The 24,101-nt window shown below is 37.7% G+C and overlaps 1 protein-coding gene and 1 non-coding gene across 6 annotated transcripts in view; one reads left to right on the forward strand and one right to left on the reverse strand.

The window, feature by feature from the left end:
- Window positions 1-24,101, reverse strand: part of LOC105475129 (DNA polymerase kappa) — a 99,032-nt gene that overhangs the window by 65,875 nt on the left and 9,056 nt on the right. For 4 of the 5 annotated variants that reach the window (XM_011730143.3, XM_011730144.3, XM_011730145.3 and 1 more), the window contains one exon: window positions 3,287-3,434. The exons of the other annotated variant lie outside the window; for it this stretch is intronic. In XM_011730143.3, coding sequence (XP_011728445.2) covers window positions 3,287-3,421 — 135 coding nt within the window. In that variant the 5' untranslated portion in view covers window positions 3,422-3,434. The remainder of the gene's footprint in view (window positions 1-3,286; window positions 3,435-24,101) is intronic. 5 annotated transcript variants of the gene reach the window in all.
- Window positions 12,293-12,353, forward strand: LOC112425474 (U7 small nuclear RNA). Its single transcript, XR_003016533.1, has one exon. It is a non-coding gene; the product is annotated as a U7 small nuclear RNA (small nuclear RNA).

The raw sequence follows: 24,101 nt of genomic DNA on the forward strand, positions 1-24,101 counted from the left end.
CAGGCATATGCCACCATGCCTGGCTTATTTTTTTATTTTTAGTAGAGATGTGGTTTCACCATATTGGTCACGCTGGTCTTGAACTCCTGACCTCAGGTGATCCACCCACCTCAGCCTCCCAAAGCGCTGGGGTCATAGGCATGAGCTTGGCCGATTTTTAGATCTTAAACCAACCTTGCTTTCCTAAGATAAATGCCATTTGGTTATGGTGCATAATCTTTTTGATATATTGCTTAAATCAATCCTCTAATATTTTGTTGAGGACTTTCGCATTCATAATGATGTATAACCTTGTGTTTGGCTTTGGTATCAGGGTGATACCGGCCTCATAGGAGTTGGGAAGTGTTCCATCCTTCTCTATTGTCTAGAAAAGTTTATGGAATATTGGTATCATTTCGTCTTTAAATATTTGATAAAATTCACCAGAGAAGCCAAATGGCCTGGTCTTTTTTCTTTGATGGGGAGATTTTTAATTACTAATTTATTTCCTTATTATATAGATCTATTTAGATTCTCTGTATCTTCTTGAGTCCATTTTGAAAATTGTAAACTTCTAGAAATGCATCAAATTTATTGGAATTTGTTTTAAAATACTCCACTCCTCCCTCCAAAAATCAGCAGGGGAAGGGTAAGATAGATAAAACTATATTTGCAAAAATGTTGGTAATTGTTGATGCTGGGTGATGATTATATGGGGATTTACTTTACTATTCTCTGTAATTTTCTATATATTTTAAATTTTCTGATAAGATGTTTAAAAAAGTAAATTGTATTGCTATGGAATAGTAACAATTAGAAAATTCCAATTTAATCAAGATACCATTTATGATAAACTCACCTCATATGCTAGAGGAATATATATTATTCTATGTATTTTTATATAGCAATCATGTGATATGTGCCAATTATATATGTACCTATATATTTTTGATATATATCACATAAAATTTATATGAAAGCAAAGCTTCAAGAATACTCAAGATATTCTTGAAAAAGAACAAAGTGTAAAAAAAAGAAATTGTGCTAGCAGATATCAAGGCTTATTATAAAGCATGATAATAAAAAACATGCTGTATACATGCAAACATAGGCAAATGATCCAGTGGAACAGAAGAGAAAGCACAGCAGGTCAGTAGGAAAAGGATGGACTATTTAATAAATTGTACTGGGATGCAGAGAATAGAGAGGGAGGATCAGATAGGGACATCTAGGGTAACCTACATATTCTATTTCTTAACCTAAAAACTAGATTCATAGGTTTTATTCTTTTTCTTCTTTTTGAACATTTTTATGATGAAAATATCAAAAAAGTCTCAAACGCAGAAAAAACATGAATACAATAAACACGTATAAAACTATCACTCAGATTTAACAGCTGTTAACATTTTACTGTATATGCTTCATTACAAGTGAAACATTTTAAATTATAAATACCAAGATACTTAGCCATTCCACAGAGGATTTCAGTATGCATTTAAAAATAAGGCCATTTTCCCACTTCATCACAGTAACATTTTCATAGCTAACAAAATTAATGGTAATTCCTTAACTTTTTATCTTGGAATTTTCAAAACTGCAAAAGGTGAAAAAATAGTACAATGAACACCTATATACCCTGACCTAGATTCATCAATTAATATCCTGCTACATTTGATTTCTTCCTCAACTTCCATGTATGTATGTGTGCATGAGTGTATACACACACACGCACACATACATACACACACACCCCTTTCCCCTCCTTTTGGCTAAACCATGTTAAAGTAAGTTGCTGTGGACATCACCATGCGTTTCCTAAGAATAAGGATATTCTCTTAAAGTTTACATCTTTCTACATGTATATTAATACATGTATTGTGTTTATTAATGTACATAACATATATAATACAACATACTAGTACACATTATATATTATGTATATATTATTAATGTACATTAATATTGATATACATTGATAATACACATAACACATTAATACATATATATTCATATGATATATAAATGAAACAAAAAAGTGGTAAAAAAATTAAAGAATTCTTTTATGACCTTAAAGCCATATGTAGTGGACATTCAACTACATAAAATGGAGCAAACAAAAAATTTCTGAACAGGAGAAACTACCATAAGCAAAGTCAAAAGATAACTAATTATTGAATGTGCATATGTATATAGAATACATAATCAGAGTTCATAAAAAATGAAATACAAGTAATTTTTAAAATATCAAAAGAGCGCCAGGCATGGTAGCTCATGCCTATAATCCCAGCACTTTGGGAATAGAGGGATTGCTTGAGGCCAGGAGTTCAAGACTAGCCTGGGCAACATAGTGAGACCTCTTCTCAACAAAAAATAAAAAGTTAGCCAGAGTTAGTGGCATGTGCCTATTGTCCTAGGTCTTCAAAGGCTGAGGTGAGAGGACCACTTGAGTCCAGGAGGGTGAGGCTAAAATGAGTTATTATTGTGCTACTGGACTCCAGCCTGGGTGACAGAGTGAGATCCTGTCTCAAAAAAAAAGAAAAGATATGCAACTAATTTTTCATAAAAGGAATACAAATTAATGCTATACTGTATTACCTCAGATTGACAAATACAAAAGTTTAGTAATACACTGTGTTAGCACAGTTTCAGTACGGTAATACACACATATTTGTGGTGGAAGTGTGAATTGACAGAAACACCATGGAGGGTAATTTGGCAATTCATAAAAATCACACATGCATATATTCTTTTGTGCTATGTGTAGTTGGTGAAACAATTCCACTTGTAGGAATCTCTTCTACAGTTATACTTGCACATATAGAAAGTTATAAAATACAAAGTTATTCCCTACTTTACTAGTAGTGTTTGTAAAAATAAAAGACTACAAATAACATATATTTATCTATAAACTTTTTGGCTGGTTCAATAAATTACATTATATCCACACACACAGGCATACAAAGAATGAAGATCTTTAATTACCTATACAGAAAGAGCTCCAAGTTATATTAACTGAAAAAAAAAAATCCAAATACCAAAACAATTTCTCCCATTGGGGTTAAACAAAAGAAAGGTGAAGAGGAACATGTACATTATTTTGGCTTTATATGCCTATTATATGCATGTGAAATAGAAACCTGGATGGTAGGAGCAACAGAATAGAAGGGAGATTATTCCATACTCTTTTGTAGTTTAAAAATAATATATATTGAAATATTAAATAAAAATGACATTCAAATGATTTTCTTTGAAACAGATAGTTAAAAGGTCATTAAATTACACATATCAAAAGAAACAGGAAACATACCTTTGTGGCTTCCATTATAATTTTGTTAATTTTCTCTTTATCTAATCCTTCCATTCCTGCTTTATTATCATTAAGTCCCATCCTAAGCAGAAGATCATCTTTGTAACTGTCACACTTCTCCTTTATGCTATCCATGGTATAAACTTATCTGAAAAAGTATAAAGATAAACACTGCTTTTAAAACCATCTGTGGCCAGATGTGGTGGCTCATGCCTGTAATCCGACCACTTTGGGAGGCCGAGGCGGGCAGACTGACTGAGCTCAGGAGTTCGAGACCAGCCTGGGTAACATGGTGGAACCCTGTCTCTACTAAAATACAAACAAAATTAGCCAGGTGTGACGGTGTGCGCCTGTACTCCCAGCTACTAGGGAGGCTGAGGCAGAAGAATTGCTTGAATCCAGGAGGCAGAGGTTGCAGTGAGCCGAGACTGCACTACTGCACTACTGCACTCCAGCCTGGGTGACAGAGCGAGACTCTGTCTCCAAAAAACAAACAAAAAAACAGAGAAAAACTCCAAAAAACATGTGGGGGGTAGGGGGACAGGAGCACCACATACATCCATTATGCATCAATAAAAAAGTTTTTAAAACGTTAAATGGTATAGAAATCAGCAAAACAAAATTTTTAAATGACAGTTAAGAATTTTTAGCTACTAAAAATTATTACTCAGACTTTAAAAATTACAGTTGACTCTTAGACAACACGGGTTTGAACTGAGAGCATCCACTTATATTTGAATTTCTTCCGCCTCTGCCACCCTTAAGACAGAAAGACCAACTCCATTGCTTTCTCTTCCTTAGTTTATTCAACATGAAGACAATGAGGATGAAGATCTTTATGATCTACTTCCACTTAATGAATAATAAATATATTCTGTCTCATTTATGATTTTCTTGATAACATTTTCCTTTCTCTGGCTTTCTTTATTGTAAAAATAGAGTACAGAACAAATATACAAAATACATATTAATCAACTGCATACCTTATTAGTAAGGCTTCCAGTTAACAATAGACAATTAGTAGTTACGTTCTTCAGGAGTCGAAAATTATATGTGAATTTTTGATTGTGCGTGGGCAGGGTCCCTAGCTCCTGTGGTATTCAAGGGTCATCTGTATTATCACAAGATTATGATATTCTTGGAGAGAAGAAAGGAATTAGCATTTTCTGCATGCTCCATTCTAGCTACTATGCTTAGGGCACTATTATATGCGAGGGTCATAACAGCCCTGAAAGATAGGTACTATTCTCCATACAAAAAGATAACAAACCTGAGTCTTAGAACATGTCTATTGAGAAATTTGCTAACAAGTGGCAACACATGTGTTGGAACCCAGGCATGAGTACAGAACTTATGTTTCTACCCAGATTGAAACATGGTATAGAAATACAAAATAATACTTCCTCTACTACACATGTTAAGTTCAATTGCATTTATTATCTACTATATGCAGATCTCCTTCTTAAGGCAATGAAAAAATACAGAAAAAAAAAAAAAAAACCTAGAAAGTTAAGTCACCTCTAAGGTTAAGAAAAATCCTTTCAAATAATAAATCTTTAATATCTTTACATACTTTGTAGTTTACCTTCACATACCTTAGCTTTTAAAGATATTTACAACCATGCAAAACAGATCTGGTTATTTTCATATTAGGGAGAAAAAAATGAGAACTTCAGCAAGATTGAATGAATTGCCATCATAACTGTTAGTAAGTGGAAGAATTGGGAGTTGAATGCAAGCCTTCTTACTTCAACTCTGATGCACTCCATGACATTACAGTTGCCTCCGATTTGGGGATCACGTATACTATAAATAAGTGGCCAGGTGAACAGTTGTCATGAATCTAAAATAAATTACAATTGTGACTTATTTGCATGATTTAGAGAGGGCGCCAATTTACTCTACTCTGCCTTGAGGATCTTCCCTTAACAATGTTGCTTCTTTTTTTGGCACTGGCAAAGAATAAAAAGAATTTTGGAAGGGACTCTGAATACTGTGCCTATTAGTGGTAGTTCCACTAGGAAAAAAAGTATACATCATGGTAGTTCTCAAACTTTGCTGCACATTAGGCCCACCTGAAGAGCTGTGACGCCAACGGTCCTCCCATACCAAATAAATCAGAAGGTCTGGGAGTAGTAGCCAGATAGGAGTATTTTAAAGAGATGCCCAGGTAATTTCAATGTGTCCCAAAGCATAGGAACCACTGGTACAGATGTTGTTTCGTAGTGCCCAGGGGGAATATAGGTTGGTTTTTTGTTATCATTTGAATTTTTTCCCTTCAACTATCACACTGAGCTAATATTACTCTACATTTTGCCTTACGCTTCATTAATCCAATTACTTGTCAGTTTCAGGTGAATGTAATTCAGTCACAATTTCACCATACCTTCACTACTAGAGAGTGAAATGGCTAAATGCAAACATCCTACATTTAAGCTGTCTTGCCCATATGTTTCTGGGTTTGTCATTGTTGTTATTCACATTCACTCATTCATTCATTCATTCATTTATTCATTCAGAGATGAAGTCTCACTCTGTCACCCACGCTGGAGTGCAGTGGTGTGATCTCAGCTCACTGCAACCTCCGCCTCCTAGGTTCAAGTGTTTCTCTGCCTCAGTCTCCCAAGAAGCTTGAACTACAGGAGCACACCACCACGCCTGGTTAATTTTTGTATTTTTAGTAAAGATGGGGTTTCGTCATGTTAGCCAGGCTGGTCTCGAACTACTCAAGTGATTCGTCTGCCCCAGTCTCCCAAAGAGCTGGGATTACAGGCCTGAGCCACTGCACCTGGCTGTTGTTTTTTAGAGACAGGGGTGGGTTGCCCAGGCTGGACTTGAATTCCTGGGCTCAAGAGATCCTCTCTCATCAGCCTCCCAAATAGCTGAGACTGAAGGCACATGCCACAACTCCTGGCTGCTTTGCCCTTTAAATGATGAAATGTATAAATGGAAAAGAAATATTATTGAATGCCTACTCTTTACATATGATATATTAATTGCTTAGCCAAAAAACTCTTGAGGAGAGACCGGGTACAGCATCTCATGACTGTAATCTTAGCATTTTGTGAGGCCAAGGCAGGAGGACTGGTTAAGCCCAGGAGTTCAACACCAGCCCTGGTAACACAGTGAGACTCCATGTCTACAAAAATAAAAGTAAAAAATTAGCCAGGTGTAGTGATGTGCACCTGTAGTCCAAGCTACTTGGAAGGCTGAGTTTGGAGTTTCAGTTGAGCATGGGAGGTCAAGGCTACAGTAAGCCATGGTGATTCCACTGCACTTCAGCCAGGGCAACAGAGCAGGAAACTGCCTCAAAAGAACCAAACCAAACAAACAAACAAAAAAAACCTCTAAGAGTTGGTTTTGGTGCTTGAGTCAAAAGAACTGGACTATGGGCAATCCTGGGACAAGGCAAAATTGTGAGATAGGTAGAGTTAGTTTTTTGCTACCTTCCTGCTTATTGATACCTAACTATCATGAAACTTTTGTCCAGTTTCATAGGCATATGTTGACTATCATCCACATGCCAATGACTTACAGGTTTATAGCACCAGTCCAAATACCTGTTTGACATTTCAAGTTTAACATGTCCAAAAGTAATCTTTTCATCTGCCTCCATCCCCTCCAACCAGCTCCATTTACAGCCTTCCTGGTATCCACTGAGGGCAACTCTAATCTATTCCAATTGCTCATGTAAATAACCCAGGAGTCATCCTTGACCCCTCTCTTTCTCATACACCCACATCCAAACTATCAGGAAATCCTGTGAGCTCTGCTTTCAAAATCACCTTGAATTTATTCAGGTTACTAGTTAAAAATATAAGGCACAGCTGGGAGCAGTGACTCATGCCTATAATCCCAGCACTTTGGGAGGCCGAGGTGGGTGGATCACCTGAAGTCAGGAGTTTGAGACCAGCCTGGCCAACATGGTGAAACCCTCTCTACTAAAAATACAAAATTAGCTGGGTATGGTGGCACATGCCTGTAGTCCCATCTACTCAGGAGGCTGAGACAGGAGAATTGCTTGAACCCGGGAGGCAGAGGCTTCTGTGGGCCGAGACTACACCACTGCACTCCAGCCTGGGCCAGAGCAAGACTCCATCTCAAAAATAAATAAATAAATACATAAGTAAATAAACAAACAAATAAGGTTGGGCGTGGTGGCTCACGCCTGTAATCCCAGCACTTTGGGAGGCCGAGGTGGGTGGATCACCTGAGGTCAGGAGTTCAAGATCAGCCTGGCCAACATAGAGAAACCCCACGTCTACTAAAAATACAAACATTAGCTGGGTGTGGTGGTGCACACCTGTAGTCCCAGCTACTAGGTAGGCTGAGGCAGGAGAATCCCTGGAGCCTGGGAGGCAGAGGTTGCAGTGAACTGAGATCATGCCACTGTACTCCAGCCTGGGCCACAGAGCGAGACTCTCTCTCTCAAAAAAAAAAAAAAAAAAAAAGGAATGAAACAAAGAAGAACAAGGTCAGGGGTTCGAGACCAGCCTGGCCAATATGGTGAATCCCTATCTCCACTAAAAACATAAAAATTAGCTGGGCGCAGTGGCAGGTACCTGTAATCCCAGCTACTTGGGAGGCTGAGGCAGGAGAAGTGCTTGAAACCAGGAAGTGGCAGTTGCAGTGAGCCAGGTTGCAGTGAGCCAAGATCACATCACTGCACTGTAGCCTAGGCAACAGAGTAAGACTCTGTCTCAAAAAAAAAATATATATATATATATACACACACACACACACACACACACACACACGTAAGGCAAACTTTTGCTTTTTGTAGTAATAAAGATGGAAACTTAGAATTTTTAAGAAGGAATTCTAAGGAAAAAGTTTTAGTGTGGTAGGGTTCCTTCCCACCTGTAAGAGGTAAACGAAGCTATATAAAAAATATCACACTGTGATCAAAGTCATCTGGAATTAATCTACCAGAAAATATGCAAAATATACCAAAAGTAGTAAGAGACAAGGGGAGGAGAAAGGCGATGGGGGAAAGGGAGGTGGGGGGAGAGAGAGAGAGAGAGAAACAGAGAGAGAGAGAGAGAGAGAGAGAGAGGAATACAGAAAGCTAAACTAGAGTAAGTTCCTAGGTGGAGCTTGTTTCCTATTTCTAATATACTGTAAATAACCAAATGTAATAATTTCCTCAGAAAACCTTTATATACCTTAAGGACATATACTATTTTAAATCTCCCAAATATTCAAATATTTAATACTTTGAACAGATTAAGCACCCGGCACAAAATTTCAGACTGTGATTAAATGTTCATGTTATTCTCTATAAATTTAAATACAATGAATTGAATTGGGGATATTACTCTACATTTAAAGTAGTAATTTTCAAACCAATACATCTTATATGATCTACTTTAAAATTTCCGTTTTCATTTTCATTTACTGTAAAAATACTTTTTTAAATTTCAAGAAAATAAAAAATCACAATTTCAAGACTTTAACAGATTATTTTTCCATGTTCTCCAATTATTTTACACACAGATACATGAAAACATACACTGAAACCATATGGCCACAATTTTTATATGACAAAAATGAAAGTATAGGTGCAACTTTGAATTTTTAGCTTTAAATATTTTTTGCAAAATACGAGGAAAAATCTTTCAAAAATATTTTAAACTGGATTTGAATGATTTTCTCATTTACATGTGTTACTGAGAGAAAGAAATATGAAACCCCACAGATCCTAAACCAAGAGTATATACGCTAAGAGAAAACTCAAGTTTCTCACCAGAGACAGAAGGCCTGCCTTGTGAGAACCATGCATGTATTCTCTTCTACCATGCATGTATTGCCTTTCTCCTTTTTAAAATTCATTTAATTGGTTCTAATGAAGAAGAATGGGACAGAGGGAAATTTAAAAACCTATACTCTACTTCATCCTAAAGACATTAAATTCATTCTTATAGAACAGTAAGTGGAAATTATCTTATTTTAACAGGATGAATAATATTCTGATATAAACATATTACCTACAGTGTCAATTCAAAGGTAAATTCCCCAAGCCCCAAGCTTTTTTTTCTTTTTCTGAGACAGAAGACGGAGTTTCGGTCTTGTTGCCCAGGCTGGAGAGCAATGGCACAATATTGGCTCACAGCAACCTCTGCCTCCCAGGTTCAAGCGATTCTCCTGCCTCAGCCTCCCGAGTAGCTGGGGAGCTGGGATTACAGGCATGCGCCACCAGGCATGGCTAATTTTGTATTTTTAGTAGAGACGGGGTTTCTCCATGTTGCTCAGGCTGGTCTCAAACTCCTGACCTCAGGTGATCCGCCCACCTCAGTCTCCTAAAGTGCTGGGATTACAGGCGTGAGCCACTGTGCCCAGCCTCCAAGTTTTTAAGTTTCTATTTGGATGATGAGGTGCATATTTTATAAAAAGCCTTCCAGGTTCTTTAACAATGAAAACTTTAACTCAGAAATAAACATACTCAAGACATTTAATAAGTGTGAAAATCTAAGTTTTTATCTTATAGGAGTTGATTGTTTCTTGGAATGTTGATCAACATGAAGGAGATAGGCTGGGAGTTTCTTTGGGCGCTAGTTATAGGCAAAAATATCTATCTATATAAAAGTGATGCTAAACAGACTAATTTTGTTTCATTGAAGTGCACAGGTCTTAAGGGACAGTTCATACTAATGTCCTTAGAAAAGGAGAAAACATTTCTCCTGGCTCAGGGTTGTGATTACAGCACTTTGGGAGGCCACGATGGAAGGATCATTTCAGGTTAGGAACTCAAGACCAGCATGGGCAACATCCTGAGACCCTGTCTACACAAAAAAACAGCCAGATGTGTTGACATGTGCCTGTAGTCCCAGCTCCTCGGGAGGCTGAGACAGGAGGATCACTTGAGCTCAGGAGTTCGAGGCCATGGTGAGCCATGATTATGCCACTGCACTCCAGCCTGGGCGGCAGAGCAAGACTTTTTAAGAGACAGGGCGACGAAGCCTGTGTCTTCTAAAAAAAAAAAAAAAAAAAAAAAAAAACAGGCCGGGCGCGGTGGCTCAAGCCTGTAATCCCAGCACTTTGGGAGGCCGAAACGGGCGGATCACGAGGTCAGGAGATCGAGACCATCCTGGCTAACACGGTGAAACCCCGTCTCTACTAAAAATACAAAAAGCTAGCCAGGCGTGGTGGCGGGCGCCTGTAGTCCCAGCTACTCGGGAGGCTGAGGCAGGAGAATGGCGTGAACCCGGGAGGCGGAGCTTGCAGTGAGCCGAGATCCGGCCACTGCACTCCAGCCTGGGCACAGAGCGAGACTCCGTCTCAAAAAAACAAAACAAAACAAAAAAAACAAATTACAACAGAAGCCAGGATAATAGGGTAGGGTTACACTACAAATAAGAAATTGAGATACTGTGCTATTTATCTCTACACTACACTCCACACTATTGGAAGGAAAATATCTAATAAAATCAAAAAGAGTTGTGTAAGCTATTATTATTTTCCTGTCCTGGAAAAATGATCCTTTCAATTGTCCCCTTTGCCAAACTGCTCCTAAGTTTCTTCTGCGTTCTAACCGTGATATTGTTTCTTGATCCACTGCTCCTGACTTTTTAGTTTTCTTACAGCTCTAATAGTGTATGGCAGGGGTTTAAAACTCCTTAGCAACATAACCCCGTTCAAATGAAATTTTAGATAAAAATCTCAAGTATTTCCCTAGATCTCTGTTCTACTAATGTTACTCTACAGCTCTTCTATAATTTTTTCATATGTATTCTATCACTAATTTAAAAGAATAAATGGGTAACCTACAAAAAAGGGAAAGCTCATAGTAAACTTCATTTATTTGATTCTCCAAATTCCTTCGAAATATTTATGTGAGTAGGGTGTGGTGGCTTATGCCTATAATCCCAGCCCTTTGGGGGGCCGAGGTGGGAGGATTGCTTGAGCCCAGGGTTTTGAGACCAGCCTGGGCAACACTGTGAGACCCCTGTCTCTACAAAAAAAATTTAAAGAGTAGCTTGGCTGTCCCAACTACTTAGGAGACTGAAGTAGGATCATCTCTGAGGCCTAGTAGGTCTAGGCTGCAGTAAACCATGATAGTGCCATTGCATTCCAGTCTGGGTGACAGAGACACTCTTTCTCAAAAAAAGAAAAGAAACAGAAAAAGAAATACTTGTGTGAACACTAACATACATTGCGATTGTTACCAACTCAAAGACTGCCAATAACAGTTGTTTACTACTGATGAATTTTAAAAGATGGTTTCCACAGCAAATAAGCTCTGAAAATCATTATTCTATTTTCTTCCTAGTCATATCATACATGCCTAAATACCAAAAACAAAAAAAATTAAACATCCCAAAAACACTGCTTTGGGACTTGCCAAACATGATTAAAAAACATCAGCAAGAGGTTGTGGTCTTGGAGTGATTAAGCCAAAATGACTTAGAAACATAATCACATACCTTCCCCCTGCCCAATAAATTGAAGAAAAAAAAAAATCCTTAATAATCTTTTTTTCTTTTAAGATTACACTGTTAAAAAGAGCTTTACTTTTAAAATATTGACAGTCCATTTGGAAACTATTATTAACAAATAACTACACTATAAAAATACACTTAAACAGCCGGGCACGTTGGCTCACACGTATAATCCCTGCACTTTGGGAGGCTGAGGTGGGTGAATCACCTGAGATCAGGAGTTTGAGACCAGCCTGGCCAACATGATGAAACCCCACCTTTACTAAAAATATAAAAAACTGGCTGGGCATGGTGGCGTACCCTGTAATCCCAGCTACTCAGGATGCTGAGGCAGGAGAACTGCTTGAACTCGGGAAGTGGAGGTTGCAGTGAGCTGAGATCGCACTGCTGCATTCCAGCCTAGGCAACAAGGGCACAACTCCATCTCAAAAATAAATAAATAAATAAATAAATAAATAAATAATAGAACCACTTAAACATATATTATATAAAAAGCATCTGATAATAAACAACAGCATCTGGGATTTACACTAAATTAGTAAAAATAATTATTCTCAATTGATGAGATGAGTGTTACAGTTTTTCAGAATTTGTCTAACAGGTATTCCGGTCTTCACCAGAAAGCTTGATGAGATGATATCTCTCTCTCCTCTGAGATACTATAACTTGGTTTGTATTCAGTAATTTTTTTTTGACGTTTCAAAAAACACTAATGGAAGGTTTATGAAAGAAAGCATGGGTTAAAAAATATTGCAAAACACCGAGCTAGATTAGTTCATCAAACTATCACAATATGTGGTTTATGTTAGCTTAATTTTTTTCATAAAATAAAAAGCAGTCTAGACTTACCAGTAACTTTTTTTAAATTAATGAGATCTAAATATGCTGTTTATTTTAAGAAGGCTTAAAAAATGTGCACATGGTATACATAGCATTATGAAAATTCATAAAATGTTAACAGTAATTGCCAGCATATGAAGTACTTATTTCTATACTACAAAGTACACTAAAAAATAAAATTTGAACTGCAAATATACATTTTCTAACACTACTAAAATAGTTATTATAAAATATACATTTCCTAACACTACTAAAATAATTACTTTCAATAATACTTCACAGATGCTAGGAAAGCACAAAAGACACAACAAACTAATGTCATAATGTGTAATTAAGTGACCTGTTTCTAACAAATAGAATATAGCAGAAGTAGAAGTGATGGAATGTAACATCTAAAAATGGGTTAGGTTAGTGGGGCCAAGATGGCAGACTAAAAGCAGCTCATGTGCACTGCTCTCACAGAGAATAAGCAAAAGGGCTAGTGAACACTGACCCTGCAGACTGATCATCTGAGAAACAATGTTGGGATCTATCGAGGTAGCAGGGGAACACAGAGAGCACAGAGGAATGAAGCTGGGCACCAGCTTGTCTGGGCTGAGCACAGAGTCAGGAGAACCACACCTGAAAGGGTAAGTGAGAGCCCCCAGGGGGATTCACACTTTCCACAGGGACCTGTGCAAGACTGGGAATGGGAGATTCCCCCTGGCCACCCTGTGCCCCCCATCCCCACGCTTCCAGACTGAGGCAGAGAGCCACTGGGATGTTTGGTGGAGGCAACTCTGAAGTCCAAGTGGACCTCTATAAGCCTTGGGCTCTGGAGCAGATCAGCACCAGTGTTACAGCCCCAGTAGAGGCCGCCACTGCAGTGCCTGAAAGCAGTATTTCTCCACTACTCCTTGCTGGATGGGGCTCAGCAACAGTCTCCAGCTCAGTGGTCCTGCTTCAGCCAGAATTTGGCTGGCCACTCCACCTACCCTTGCCACAGGTAGCCAGGCAGGCAATGCTTGCTAGAGCTTCTAGCCCAGCAGTCCTGTTTCTGTGTGAACTCAGCTGAAGGACACAGCTTCCTGTCATCCCAAGAAACACCGGGACAGCAAATTACATGACCCTACCCGCCCCTGTCACTGGCAGTCAGGCCAGCAATGCTTGTGAGAACTTCCAGCCCAGGGGCTCCACATCTGTTTGAACTCAGCAGGAGGGTGCAGTTTCCTGTTGTCCCAGTAAACACCCAGACAAGAAAGCATGCCACCCTGCCCATCCCTGCCTCTGGCAGCTGGGGGGCAACACATGCTAGAGCTTCCAGCCCAGGGGTCCTGCGTCTGTGGGAACTCAACTGATGGGCATAGCCTCCTATTGTCCCAGCAAACACCCAGGGGGCAGGGTGGGTGCCTCCACCCACCCCCACCACTGGTAGCCAGGTGAGCCATGCCTGCTTTAGCTTCTGGACCAGTGGTCCTGCTTCTGCCTGAATGTGCCAAGGGGTGCAGCCTCTTTTTGCCATGGAAACAACCAGATAGCAGAGCAGGCAATTCTACCCACCCTGCCTCTTATAGCCAGATGGGCCACAACTACTAGAACTTCTAATCCAGGGTTCCCACTTCCACCTGAACTCTGCGGGCAGGCACAACCCCATGCTTCCCCAGGAAGCACACAGATAGTAGATTAGGGCTGATGTGGCAAGAATGCAGCCTCTCTGCCAACTGAGGACCCTGACTGAGGAAGCTCTGTGGAACAGAACACCCCCCCAAAAAATGCAGGCACAGAGAAAGTAATCAGAGGGCGCTCCTCCAAGACCCAGGAACAGACTAGAATCAAAGCTCGTCAACTGAATCCACCTTATATCATAATCAAATCCCCAAGGGCATCAAAGAAGAGCAAAAAAATCCATCCAAAGGACAGCAACATCAAAAACTGAAGGAACATCAGCCCACACAAATGAGAAAGAACCAGCACAAGAACTCTAGCAACTCAAAAAGCCAGAGTGTCCTCTTACCTCCAAACAACCCACTAGTTCCCAGGCAATGGTTCTTAACTAGGCTGAAATGTCAGAGACAGAATTCAGAATATGGATAGAAACGAAGATCATCGATATAGAGGAGAAATACAAATAGATTCAGCTTTTTGAATACCCTGAAATGTGAGAAACATAAAGAAAAACACATTTGGGATCAACTGGAGATCTTCCCAGTAATCCAGAGGGTAATTTCTTCAATAATCATGGCATCTAAAACGGCTTATTTTCTCCAGACATTACCTAACCTAAAAACTGAAAAATCAACTATCAAGAAAATAGGGCCCTATATTTCTACTTAAAGGAAAAGGGAAAGTAAAGGGAAAGCATTATTCATAAAAAGTAAGTTTTTATTGTTCTTAGCCATTTCATGTGAATTTGAGTGAACTAAGATTTACTGCAAAATTTGTGCTGATAGTTCTATTGTATCTCCTGGAACGTTAAGACTGGATATGAAGGGTACAATTTCATCTATGTGTATACGTTTATACTCAATTATATGTATGTACTTATATAATTGAAATGTATTAAGTATTTTTTTTACACTATTTCAATCTAAAAGATCTCTACATACTCCAGTATACATTTTGATATGTTTATATATATATATTACAAGATTATAATCTGTGTACTTGGCCTTTCATATCCATGGGTTCCACATCTGTGTATTCAACACACTGTATATAAAAAAAATTTTTTTAATCTGTACTGAACATGTGCAGACATTTTTCCTTGTCCTTATTCTCTAAACAATAGTATAACAACTATTTATACCGCATTTACAACTATTTGTATAGCATATACTATGTAACAGTATAACAATTACTTATATAGCATCCAAACCATGCATCCATGGTTTGTGTGTGTTCCTCTCCAAATCTCATGTTGAAATGTGATCCCCAATGTTGGAGTGGGGCCTAGTGGGAGGTGTTTAGGTCACGGGGGTGGGTCATGGGGGTAGGTCATGACCTATGACCCTCATGAATGGCTTAGTGCCCTCCTTGTGTTAATAAGTGAGTTCTTGCTCTGAGTTCAGAGTTCACAAGAGATTTGGTTGTTAAAAAAAGTGTGGCACCTTCCCCCTCTCTCTTTTGCTCCTGCTCTCTCCATGTAATGTGCCTGCCTCCCCTTTGCCTTCTACCATGATTGGAAGTTTCCTGAGGCCCTCACCAAGAGCGGATGCTGGCCCCATGCTTCCTATATAGCCTGCAGAACCATGAGTCAAAATAAATCTCTTTTCTTTATAAATTACCCAGTCTCAGATATTCCTTTAAAGCAATGCAAATGGACTAACACAATTGGGTATTCTAAAGAATCTACAGATGATTTAAAGTCTATGGAAGACTATATAAAGGTTATATATAAATGCTATGCCATTTTATATCAGGGGCTTGAGCATTCATGGATTTTGGTGTCTGTGGGAGGTCCGGGAGCCAATCCCCCATGGATATCAAGGGATAACTATATTCACTTAATGTAATGAAAATACATAACTTTATATTTTATAATATCTATTTCATTATATTCTCTCTATTTTTGTTTAAGAGACAGGATCTTGCTTTGTTGCCCAGGTTGGAGTGCAGTGGCACAATCATAGCTCACTGTAACCTCAAACTTCTGGGCTCAAGTGATCCTTCTGACTCAGCCTCCAGAGCAGGTAGGACTACATGGATGTGCCACCTTGCCTGAATTTTTTTTTTTTTTTTTTTTTTTTTGGTAGAGTGGAGTTCTTGCTATGTTGCCCAAACTGGTCTCGAACTCCTGGCCTCATGTGATCCTCCTGCCTAGGCCTTCAAAGTGCTGGAATTACAGACATGAGCCACCATGCTCCAACACACTCTAATTCTAATATAGCATCAATGTTTATTCCAATTATAAAAGTTCATGTTTGCTACAAAAAAATTTTATATCAGAATGCATAAAAGGGAAACAAAGATAATAAATATATCATGCAACAATCCAGAGAGAATGATCATTAATATAATATTTTGGGATACTTCATTACTTTCTTCTATGTCTATTTCCTCACATATTTTATACAAAAATGACATCATTGCTATTCATACTGCTTTGTAACCTTTTTCCCCCTCTTAATCATAGAATTATTTTTATTTAAATAATTATGGAACTATAGAATCATTTTTTCTTCCATATTTTTTCTACTTATATGGAGTATAAGTGTGTAATCTATACATTTTAGACATAGTTGATTTCATCCCACATATCGTTTTGCAGTCTGTGTTCTTTATTTAAGACTGTATGAAAGGAAATTTTCCATGCCATCATGATGTGTCTGGGTATCTGAATTTAGTTTGGCCATTTGGGGATGGTTGAACTTTAACTTCGTGCTTCAAAATCTTTGTCTGACAGTACCAATATTCTAATATTATTTTTAATGGCTGTGCAGTATTACACTGTATGGTTGAACTATATTTTATATAACAGCTCCTTAATGACAGCAGTTAGGTTGTTTCTAATTTTTCTCTATTATAAAAAATGCTGTGATGAATATCTGTGCCCATACATTTTTAGGCACTGGTCTTAATAAGACAGATATTTTAAGGAATACACAAGGAATTCTTTAACACTTAAGTGGTCTTCTTACCTATCAGCCTGCCTGGTTATCTATTCCTTTCCAAAAAGATTTTGAGATACCTTATAAAAAGAATTAAAAATTTAAGTGAAAGCAAAACTACCAGGTTAAGAGAAGAAAAGCAGGTATGTATGTCAACAGCAAAGTCCAAATAGTTGATCTAAGAATAAAACTACATATATATACACATACACATGTATATATGTGTGTGTATGTGTGTATATATATATATATAAAAAAATATTTTTTGAGACAGTGTCTCACTCTGTCACTCAGGCTGGAGTACAGTCACACAATCCTGCCACCTCAGCCTCTCAAGTAGCTGGGACCACAGGTGTGTACCACCAAAACTAGCTAATTTTATTTTATTTTTTTGCAGAGACAGTGTCTCACATGCCCAGGCTGCTCTAGAACTCCTGGGCTCAAGCAATCCTCCTGCCTTGCCCTCCCAAAGTGCTGAGATTAGGGGTGTGAACCATTGCACCTGGCCAAAACAACATCTTAAGATTTCCAACAACTGGAATTAAAAAAAAAAACATGTTTGATTATATAATTCTTTTTAGAAGGAATAAAACAAAGCATAACCTCCTTGGAGACTTTTTTATGTAATGAATTATATTTAAAAGCCAAATTTAATACACAATATCCTTCACTACCATTCATATCAAATACAGAAACAAAGTCAAAAGGGGTATCTTATGGTTTATGCTTATGAACATTAAAACTCCAATCAGACTGAGAGATAAACTCCACATACCTAGCTGACTCTCTTTATCTATTTTAGATACCTCTTTTACTTCAAAGGAAAATACATGGTTTTAGGTATTAAAATATTCACATTAAGCCAGGTGCGGTGGCTCATGCCCATATCCCCAACACTTTGGGAGGCTGAGGCAGGTGGATCACTTGAGGCCAGGAGTTCGAGACCAGCCTGGCCAACATGGCAAAACACGTCTCTACTAAAAATACAAAAATTAGCTGGGTGTGGTGTTGCACATCTGTAATCCCAGCTACTCAGGAAGCTGAGGCATGAGAATCACTTAAACCTGGGAGGCGGAGGTTGCAGTGAGCCAAGATGGCACCACTGCACTCCAGCCTGGGCAACAGAGCAAGACTGTCTCCAAAAAAAAAAAAAAAAGTCACATTAAATCAGAAGTTTATCTCCAACTGTTTAAATTATCATTTTAAAATACCATGAAAAATATTGAAAAAGAAAAGAAATAAGGAGACAAACAAAACAAACAAAAGGGCACCAAATGGGACAAAGAATGATTGGATAACGCTTAATTTACATAGCAAAAATCTTATTAATTAGGTGCTGAGGGTATTGTTTTCTAAGACAGAAAAATGTCCCCTCTCATTTCCTTTTCTGAAAATAAGAGCTTCCTAAATTTTGTTTTTGAAGTCAAAGCAGTAGTAAAAGTGATTTCTCTTTTACAATACTGTCAGTGGTTTCTTCCCTTTTTTCTTTTTTTTTAAAGAGACGGAGTCTCGCCCTTCCCTTTTCAAGATAGAGCCAACCTCTCTAAAGTTGAACAAAAATGAAATAGATAAAAATAGAAAATACGAAATTCTATAAAGGTTGGTTATATTTACTATGAAAGCTAAAAACAGGCATATATAAATGGTAACTAATGTTTTCCAACAATTTACCATTTGCCAAGCAGATACTAATGAGAGGAAGCATCCTCTCATTGCTACTCATGATTACTCATTAGTTTAGATATTTCATTAAAGTATCTTTAACACATAAGGAAATTGAGGTTAGAGAATTTGTATAATTCACCCATGATCACAAGAGGTACTCAGGCTGAAACTCAAATCGATTCTGTCTCCGAAGCCCGCATTCTTAATCAATATGCCAAATATACAACTACGCCTAAGATGCCAGTTTTATCTTCATTCTCAAAAGATATTTTCATCAGATTTAGAATTGAATCGACAGTTTTTTTTTTCTTTCAGTACTTTAAAGATGTTGCTCCACTGTTTTCTAGCCTCCATTATTTCTGCTAAGGCCATGATCACTCAAATTGTTGTTCCTCTATGTATGTTTTCCCTTTTTGAGACAGTTGTGGCCATTATGATTGTTTCTTCTTCTTCCTTTAATCTCTCTCTCATCTCCCTTTGGAGGTTCAATTACCTGTTACTCCTGTTATTACTCCTTTGCTATTGTTCCACAGGTACCTGAGTTTCCTTTTCTGTTGTTTTTTTTTAATCTTTTCCCTTACTCTTCTTCATATTGGTTATTTTGTATTGCTATCTTCGAACTGACAGACCAATTCCTCTGTCATTTCCATTCTGCTATTAAGTCCATCTAGTAACATCATTTTGATTTCAGATACTGTATTTCTTAGTTCTACAGTTTCCATTTGATTTTTTATATTATCTTTTTTGCTGAGATTTCCTTTCTTTTTAGTGATACAAACATATTTCTTTACTTCATTAAGCACAGTTTTAATAGTTGGGTTAAAGTCTTTGTCAGATAGTTCCAACATCTGGATCATCTTGGGGTTATCATCTATTGACTTGTCTTTTCTTTGAAAATAGTTCACATTTCCCTGGCTCATATATCAAGTAATTGTATCCTGGATATTGTAAATGCTATGTTGTAAGAACTCTGGATTCTGGTTAATCTTTCTGAAGAGTGTTAATATTTTTGTTTTAGCAGGCAAATAAACCCTAACTGAAAACTCTCTATGTCTGGTGAGGAGAGAGACTCAGATCTCAGTTCAGATTGCTTTCAATTTGCCCTGGGCATGCATGTAGACTATGCCAGTCAGAAAGTCAGGTGAAGCTTTTATATGGCATTTAGAATTTCCATTCTCTGGCTCTCTCTTTTCTTGGGTTCCTTCCCTACTCTTTGGTAGCACTGGCCCCCTTTCCCTGGTTCTTTTGGACAGAATAATGAGGGGCTTCCTAGTGGAACATTAGTTGTGCCATACTGTGTCTGCCCTCAAGGCAAAGCTGCAAAGAATGAGAATCTCACTCTGTAAGGGTTGCTTTGTCAAAGTTTGATACCTTCCAAAATCTATCTGCTTTTTGTTCCAGACCCCACAAGTAACTGATGTTTGTATTTTTTTTCTAGGTTTTCAGTCATGTGCAGCTTACTTCTCCCTACTGGAAGAAGAAGTTTCTCAAAAATTTAAAAGCAAATAAACTTATACATAATTTACTTCATATTCCTAAAGTACTAAAATAACTTTTGCTCTCCAAAGTGCAGCTATTCCACATGTTTAAACAGATGTTTGCTGACAGCACTGACTTCTCCAAGATCCAAAGCGAGGAGAGCAGTCAATTAAACTCCAGTCTCTTCTAAAATTTTAATCCTAGGTTGGTTTCAGATGGGTTAACACAGTCATTCAACCCTCAAGTATTTAAGGGAGGCACCTGGAACTGACTCAGTTCCTAGATTTAAACCTGTTCAGTGAACTGTCCACCCCTATCTTCAAAGTACAGAGATAAAACAGGTTCTCGTATTCTCTATGAGAACCTCCTCCTATTCCTGCTTCCTCTTATCTGACCTTTTTACAATCTGAAAGGTTTTTTTGTTGTTGTTGTTGTTGTTGTTGTTGTTGTTGTTTTTGAGATGGAGCCTCACTCTTGTCACCCAGGCTGGAATGCAGTGGCGCAATCTTGGCTCATTGAAACCTCCACCTCCTGGTTTCAAGTGATTCTCCTGCCTCAGCCTCCTGAGTAGCTGGGATTACAGGCGCCCGAAAGCACACCCAGCTAATTTTTGTATTTTTATTAGAGACAGGGTTTCACCATGTTGGTCAGGGTGGTCTTGAACTCCTGACCGCAGGTAATCTGCCTGCCTCGGCCCGCAAAGTGCTGGGATTACAGTTTTAAGCCATGGCGCCCAGCCTACAATCTTAAAGTTTTATCTGTCTCTGACATGCAACATAGATGCCTTCCTTACCTCCCCAGAATCCTCATTATTCATATTTTAAATTGTTTTCTAGTTTTCAAAAAACACTCTTTAGTGAAAAACAAAAAAGCAAAAACAAACAAACAAAAAAAACAACCAAGGCTTTCCAAGGCTTTAAAAATTCCCAGGCCTTCTTTCAAGAACATAACCTACAAAACCTACCTTGAATCATGTACCTGTTTAACTTAATCACAAAACAGTTTGGGTTCTCATTCCACAATAAAACTAGCAATAATCCCTAGAAAGCAGCAAATGTCTTTGTTTGCAGAAAGCCTTTGTATCTGGAGTTTACAGGTATTTCTTAACTTTACACATCTTTTCACATATCTGCATGAGGGCTACGGTAAATATTACTGCATATTAGTCATTGATCCCCTTGACTTTACTTTGGTTCTTGGTAATTCTCTTAGATTGCAATTTACACAGTATGGTTCTACTACGAACTGATTTCTATGGTGTGATCTACATGACAGACATACCTTTTTTATATGGAAACCTGAAAAATGATTTTAATATTTTAGGTATTTCTAACTAAAATGACATTTAGATATCCCAATGGATAAGTATTTAATAAATACACTCATATATAATATTTTCTATTTTGTAATGCAAAAAATTTTACTAGATTGGACAAAGATAAATCAACTAGCAGTATATTACGATGTGCTTTGACCTTTAAGATAAAGAGTATCTTATTTAGGCAAATTATTCTTATTTTGTAATGAATTACAACAGCTAACCCTGAGATGGGGAAGGAAATATAAACCAACTCAGGTTTGGTTGTAAAATAAAATTGAAGAATGTAGTTACACTAGCCCTTATATACCACCAGGGTCTTTTATTTCTGAGTTTCTTCTTTGAGCAACTTTATTTGTAAACATTAATATTTCACATTTCTTAGAAGTTTTCCAAAGAAAAAAGGATTCTTTTTTTTTTTTTAAAGAATAAAACTGATTCTATCCTACAATTACTATCTGAATGTATTCATCCTCTTTATTAATTTAAAATGCATAACAGAATCTTAGGGATCCTGTTTTTCCTATGCTCTGTATTTTAGTATTTCATCATCCTAGGGTTTATTTAACCATTACTCATGAATTATTTCTTGGGAGATATGCTAAAAATAAAATAATTAAAAAATAAAATGGAATCACCTAAAAAGATGATCCAATAGGAAATCATTTTTATATCATATTTCAGCTCTCATATTGTTTTCCACAGTATAACATCTTTGAAAGCAGAAAAGCATAGAAACCTCATTTTTGCAGTCTTCTTTTCAGTGGCTTTTATTAACACCATTAAGAGTTCTGAAACCAGTTTTGGGTTCCAAACGGTAAGTAGAAGTAAGCTGGCTTCATTCCCTCACTAGCGAAAACCAAAAACAAATATATGGTGCTGAGATTATTGCTAGCAATATCCCATAACTCAATTTGTAGATCAAACGGTTCCAAGGGACACAAAAAAGTGAAAAAAACTCCAAGCAGCCATACAAAGAATCAGAATTCAGTATCTATGACACCCCTTCCCACAACCTGCCTGACACCAAGTATGTGGAAAATTTCCCTGACTCACAGTGTCTAAACTGGAAAAAGTGAGACTGAAGTAGACAACCAGTTTCCCTCACCATCTTGGGGTCCTGGTGGCCCATGGGGTCGCTGACTCAACCCATGGGAAGCATCATAAGTATGCAAAGGGAAAAATAGCCCTGAGGACACTCAGAGACAGAGGGGGAAGGGAGGACTATCACTCCCAGTCTTGGAAACTCTGCTCTTTTAACTTAGTCAAAGGAGACACCAAATCAGAGTACTTGTTCGGCAGGACCACTAGGCAGGAGGTACGTTCCACAGGTCCCCTGGGTACAAACCCCTAGCCAGCCTTTCTACACTGCTGAGATATCACCTTCCGGACCTCCTCAAATCCTAACAGGCAGCAATCTGATCCTTTACTAGGCTAGAGGCAAACCTGGAATCAAGGCTCCATCTAGTGCCAAAAAAGAGGCAGAGTGACGTAGCAGAAAAAAAAAAAAAATAAAAAGAAAGAAATTCAACAGGTAAGTTACAAAGAATCTCTAAGCAAACATGTCCAATAAAAACCAAACTAGTCAGAGAAGTCTAAAATAAGCAAATAATGTTTCAGTGCAAAGACATAGATTTACATCCAAAAGAAACAACAGCAAACCATGATCTCCTCAAATGGACAAAGCAAGGAACCAGTGACTAACCCTAATGAGACAGTGATTCGTGAACTCTTGGACCATGAATACAAAATAGTGATTTTATGGAAACTCGGTGACATCCAAAATAACACAAAAAATAAATTTAAAAATGTATCAGAGAAAATTATCAGAGTTTGAAACAATAAAAAATCAAACAAATCTTGGTGGAACTGAGAAATATGTTTGCTGAAATAAAAAAATCATTAGAGGCTCTCAACAACATAGTGGATCAATCAGAAAAAACAATCAGTGAGCTAGAAGACAGGCTATTTTAAAACACATAGATGAGGGAAAAAAATAATAAAAAGGAATGAAGATTGCCTAGAAGATACAGAAAATCACCTCAAAAGAGCAAATCTAAGAATTACTGGTATTCAAGGAGCTAAGCAAGAGCAGGAGTAGAAAGTTTATTCAAAAAAATAAAGCCTCCCAAAATCTAAGAAAAATTATCAATATTCAGGCCAGAGAACACCAAACAGATTTGACCTAAATAAAACTACCCCAAGGCATGTAATAATCAAACTCTCAAATGTCAAGGACAAAGAGAGGATCTTAACAGTAGCAAGTTAAAAGAAGCAAGTAACATATAAAGGAGCTTCAATTTGTTTGGCAACAGACTCCTCAATGGGAACCAAATAAGCCAGGAGGGAGTGCGGATGACATTTTCAAAGTGCTGAAAGAAAAAACTGCCATTCAAGAATATTATATTCAGCAAATCTATCCTTCAACTACAAAAAAAGAAAGATAGACTTTCCTAGACAAACAAGCACTGAGAAAATTCACCATCATC

This window comes from Macaca nemestrina, chromosome 6 (assembly GCF_043159975.1).
Source record: "Macaca nemestrina isolate mMacNem1 chromosome 6, mMacNem.hap1, whole genome shotgun sequence".
NCBI classification, from domain to species: domain Eukaryota; kingdom Metazoa; phylum Chordata; class Mammalia; order Primates; family Cercopithecidae; genus Macaca; species Macaca nemestrina.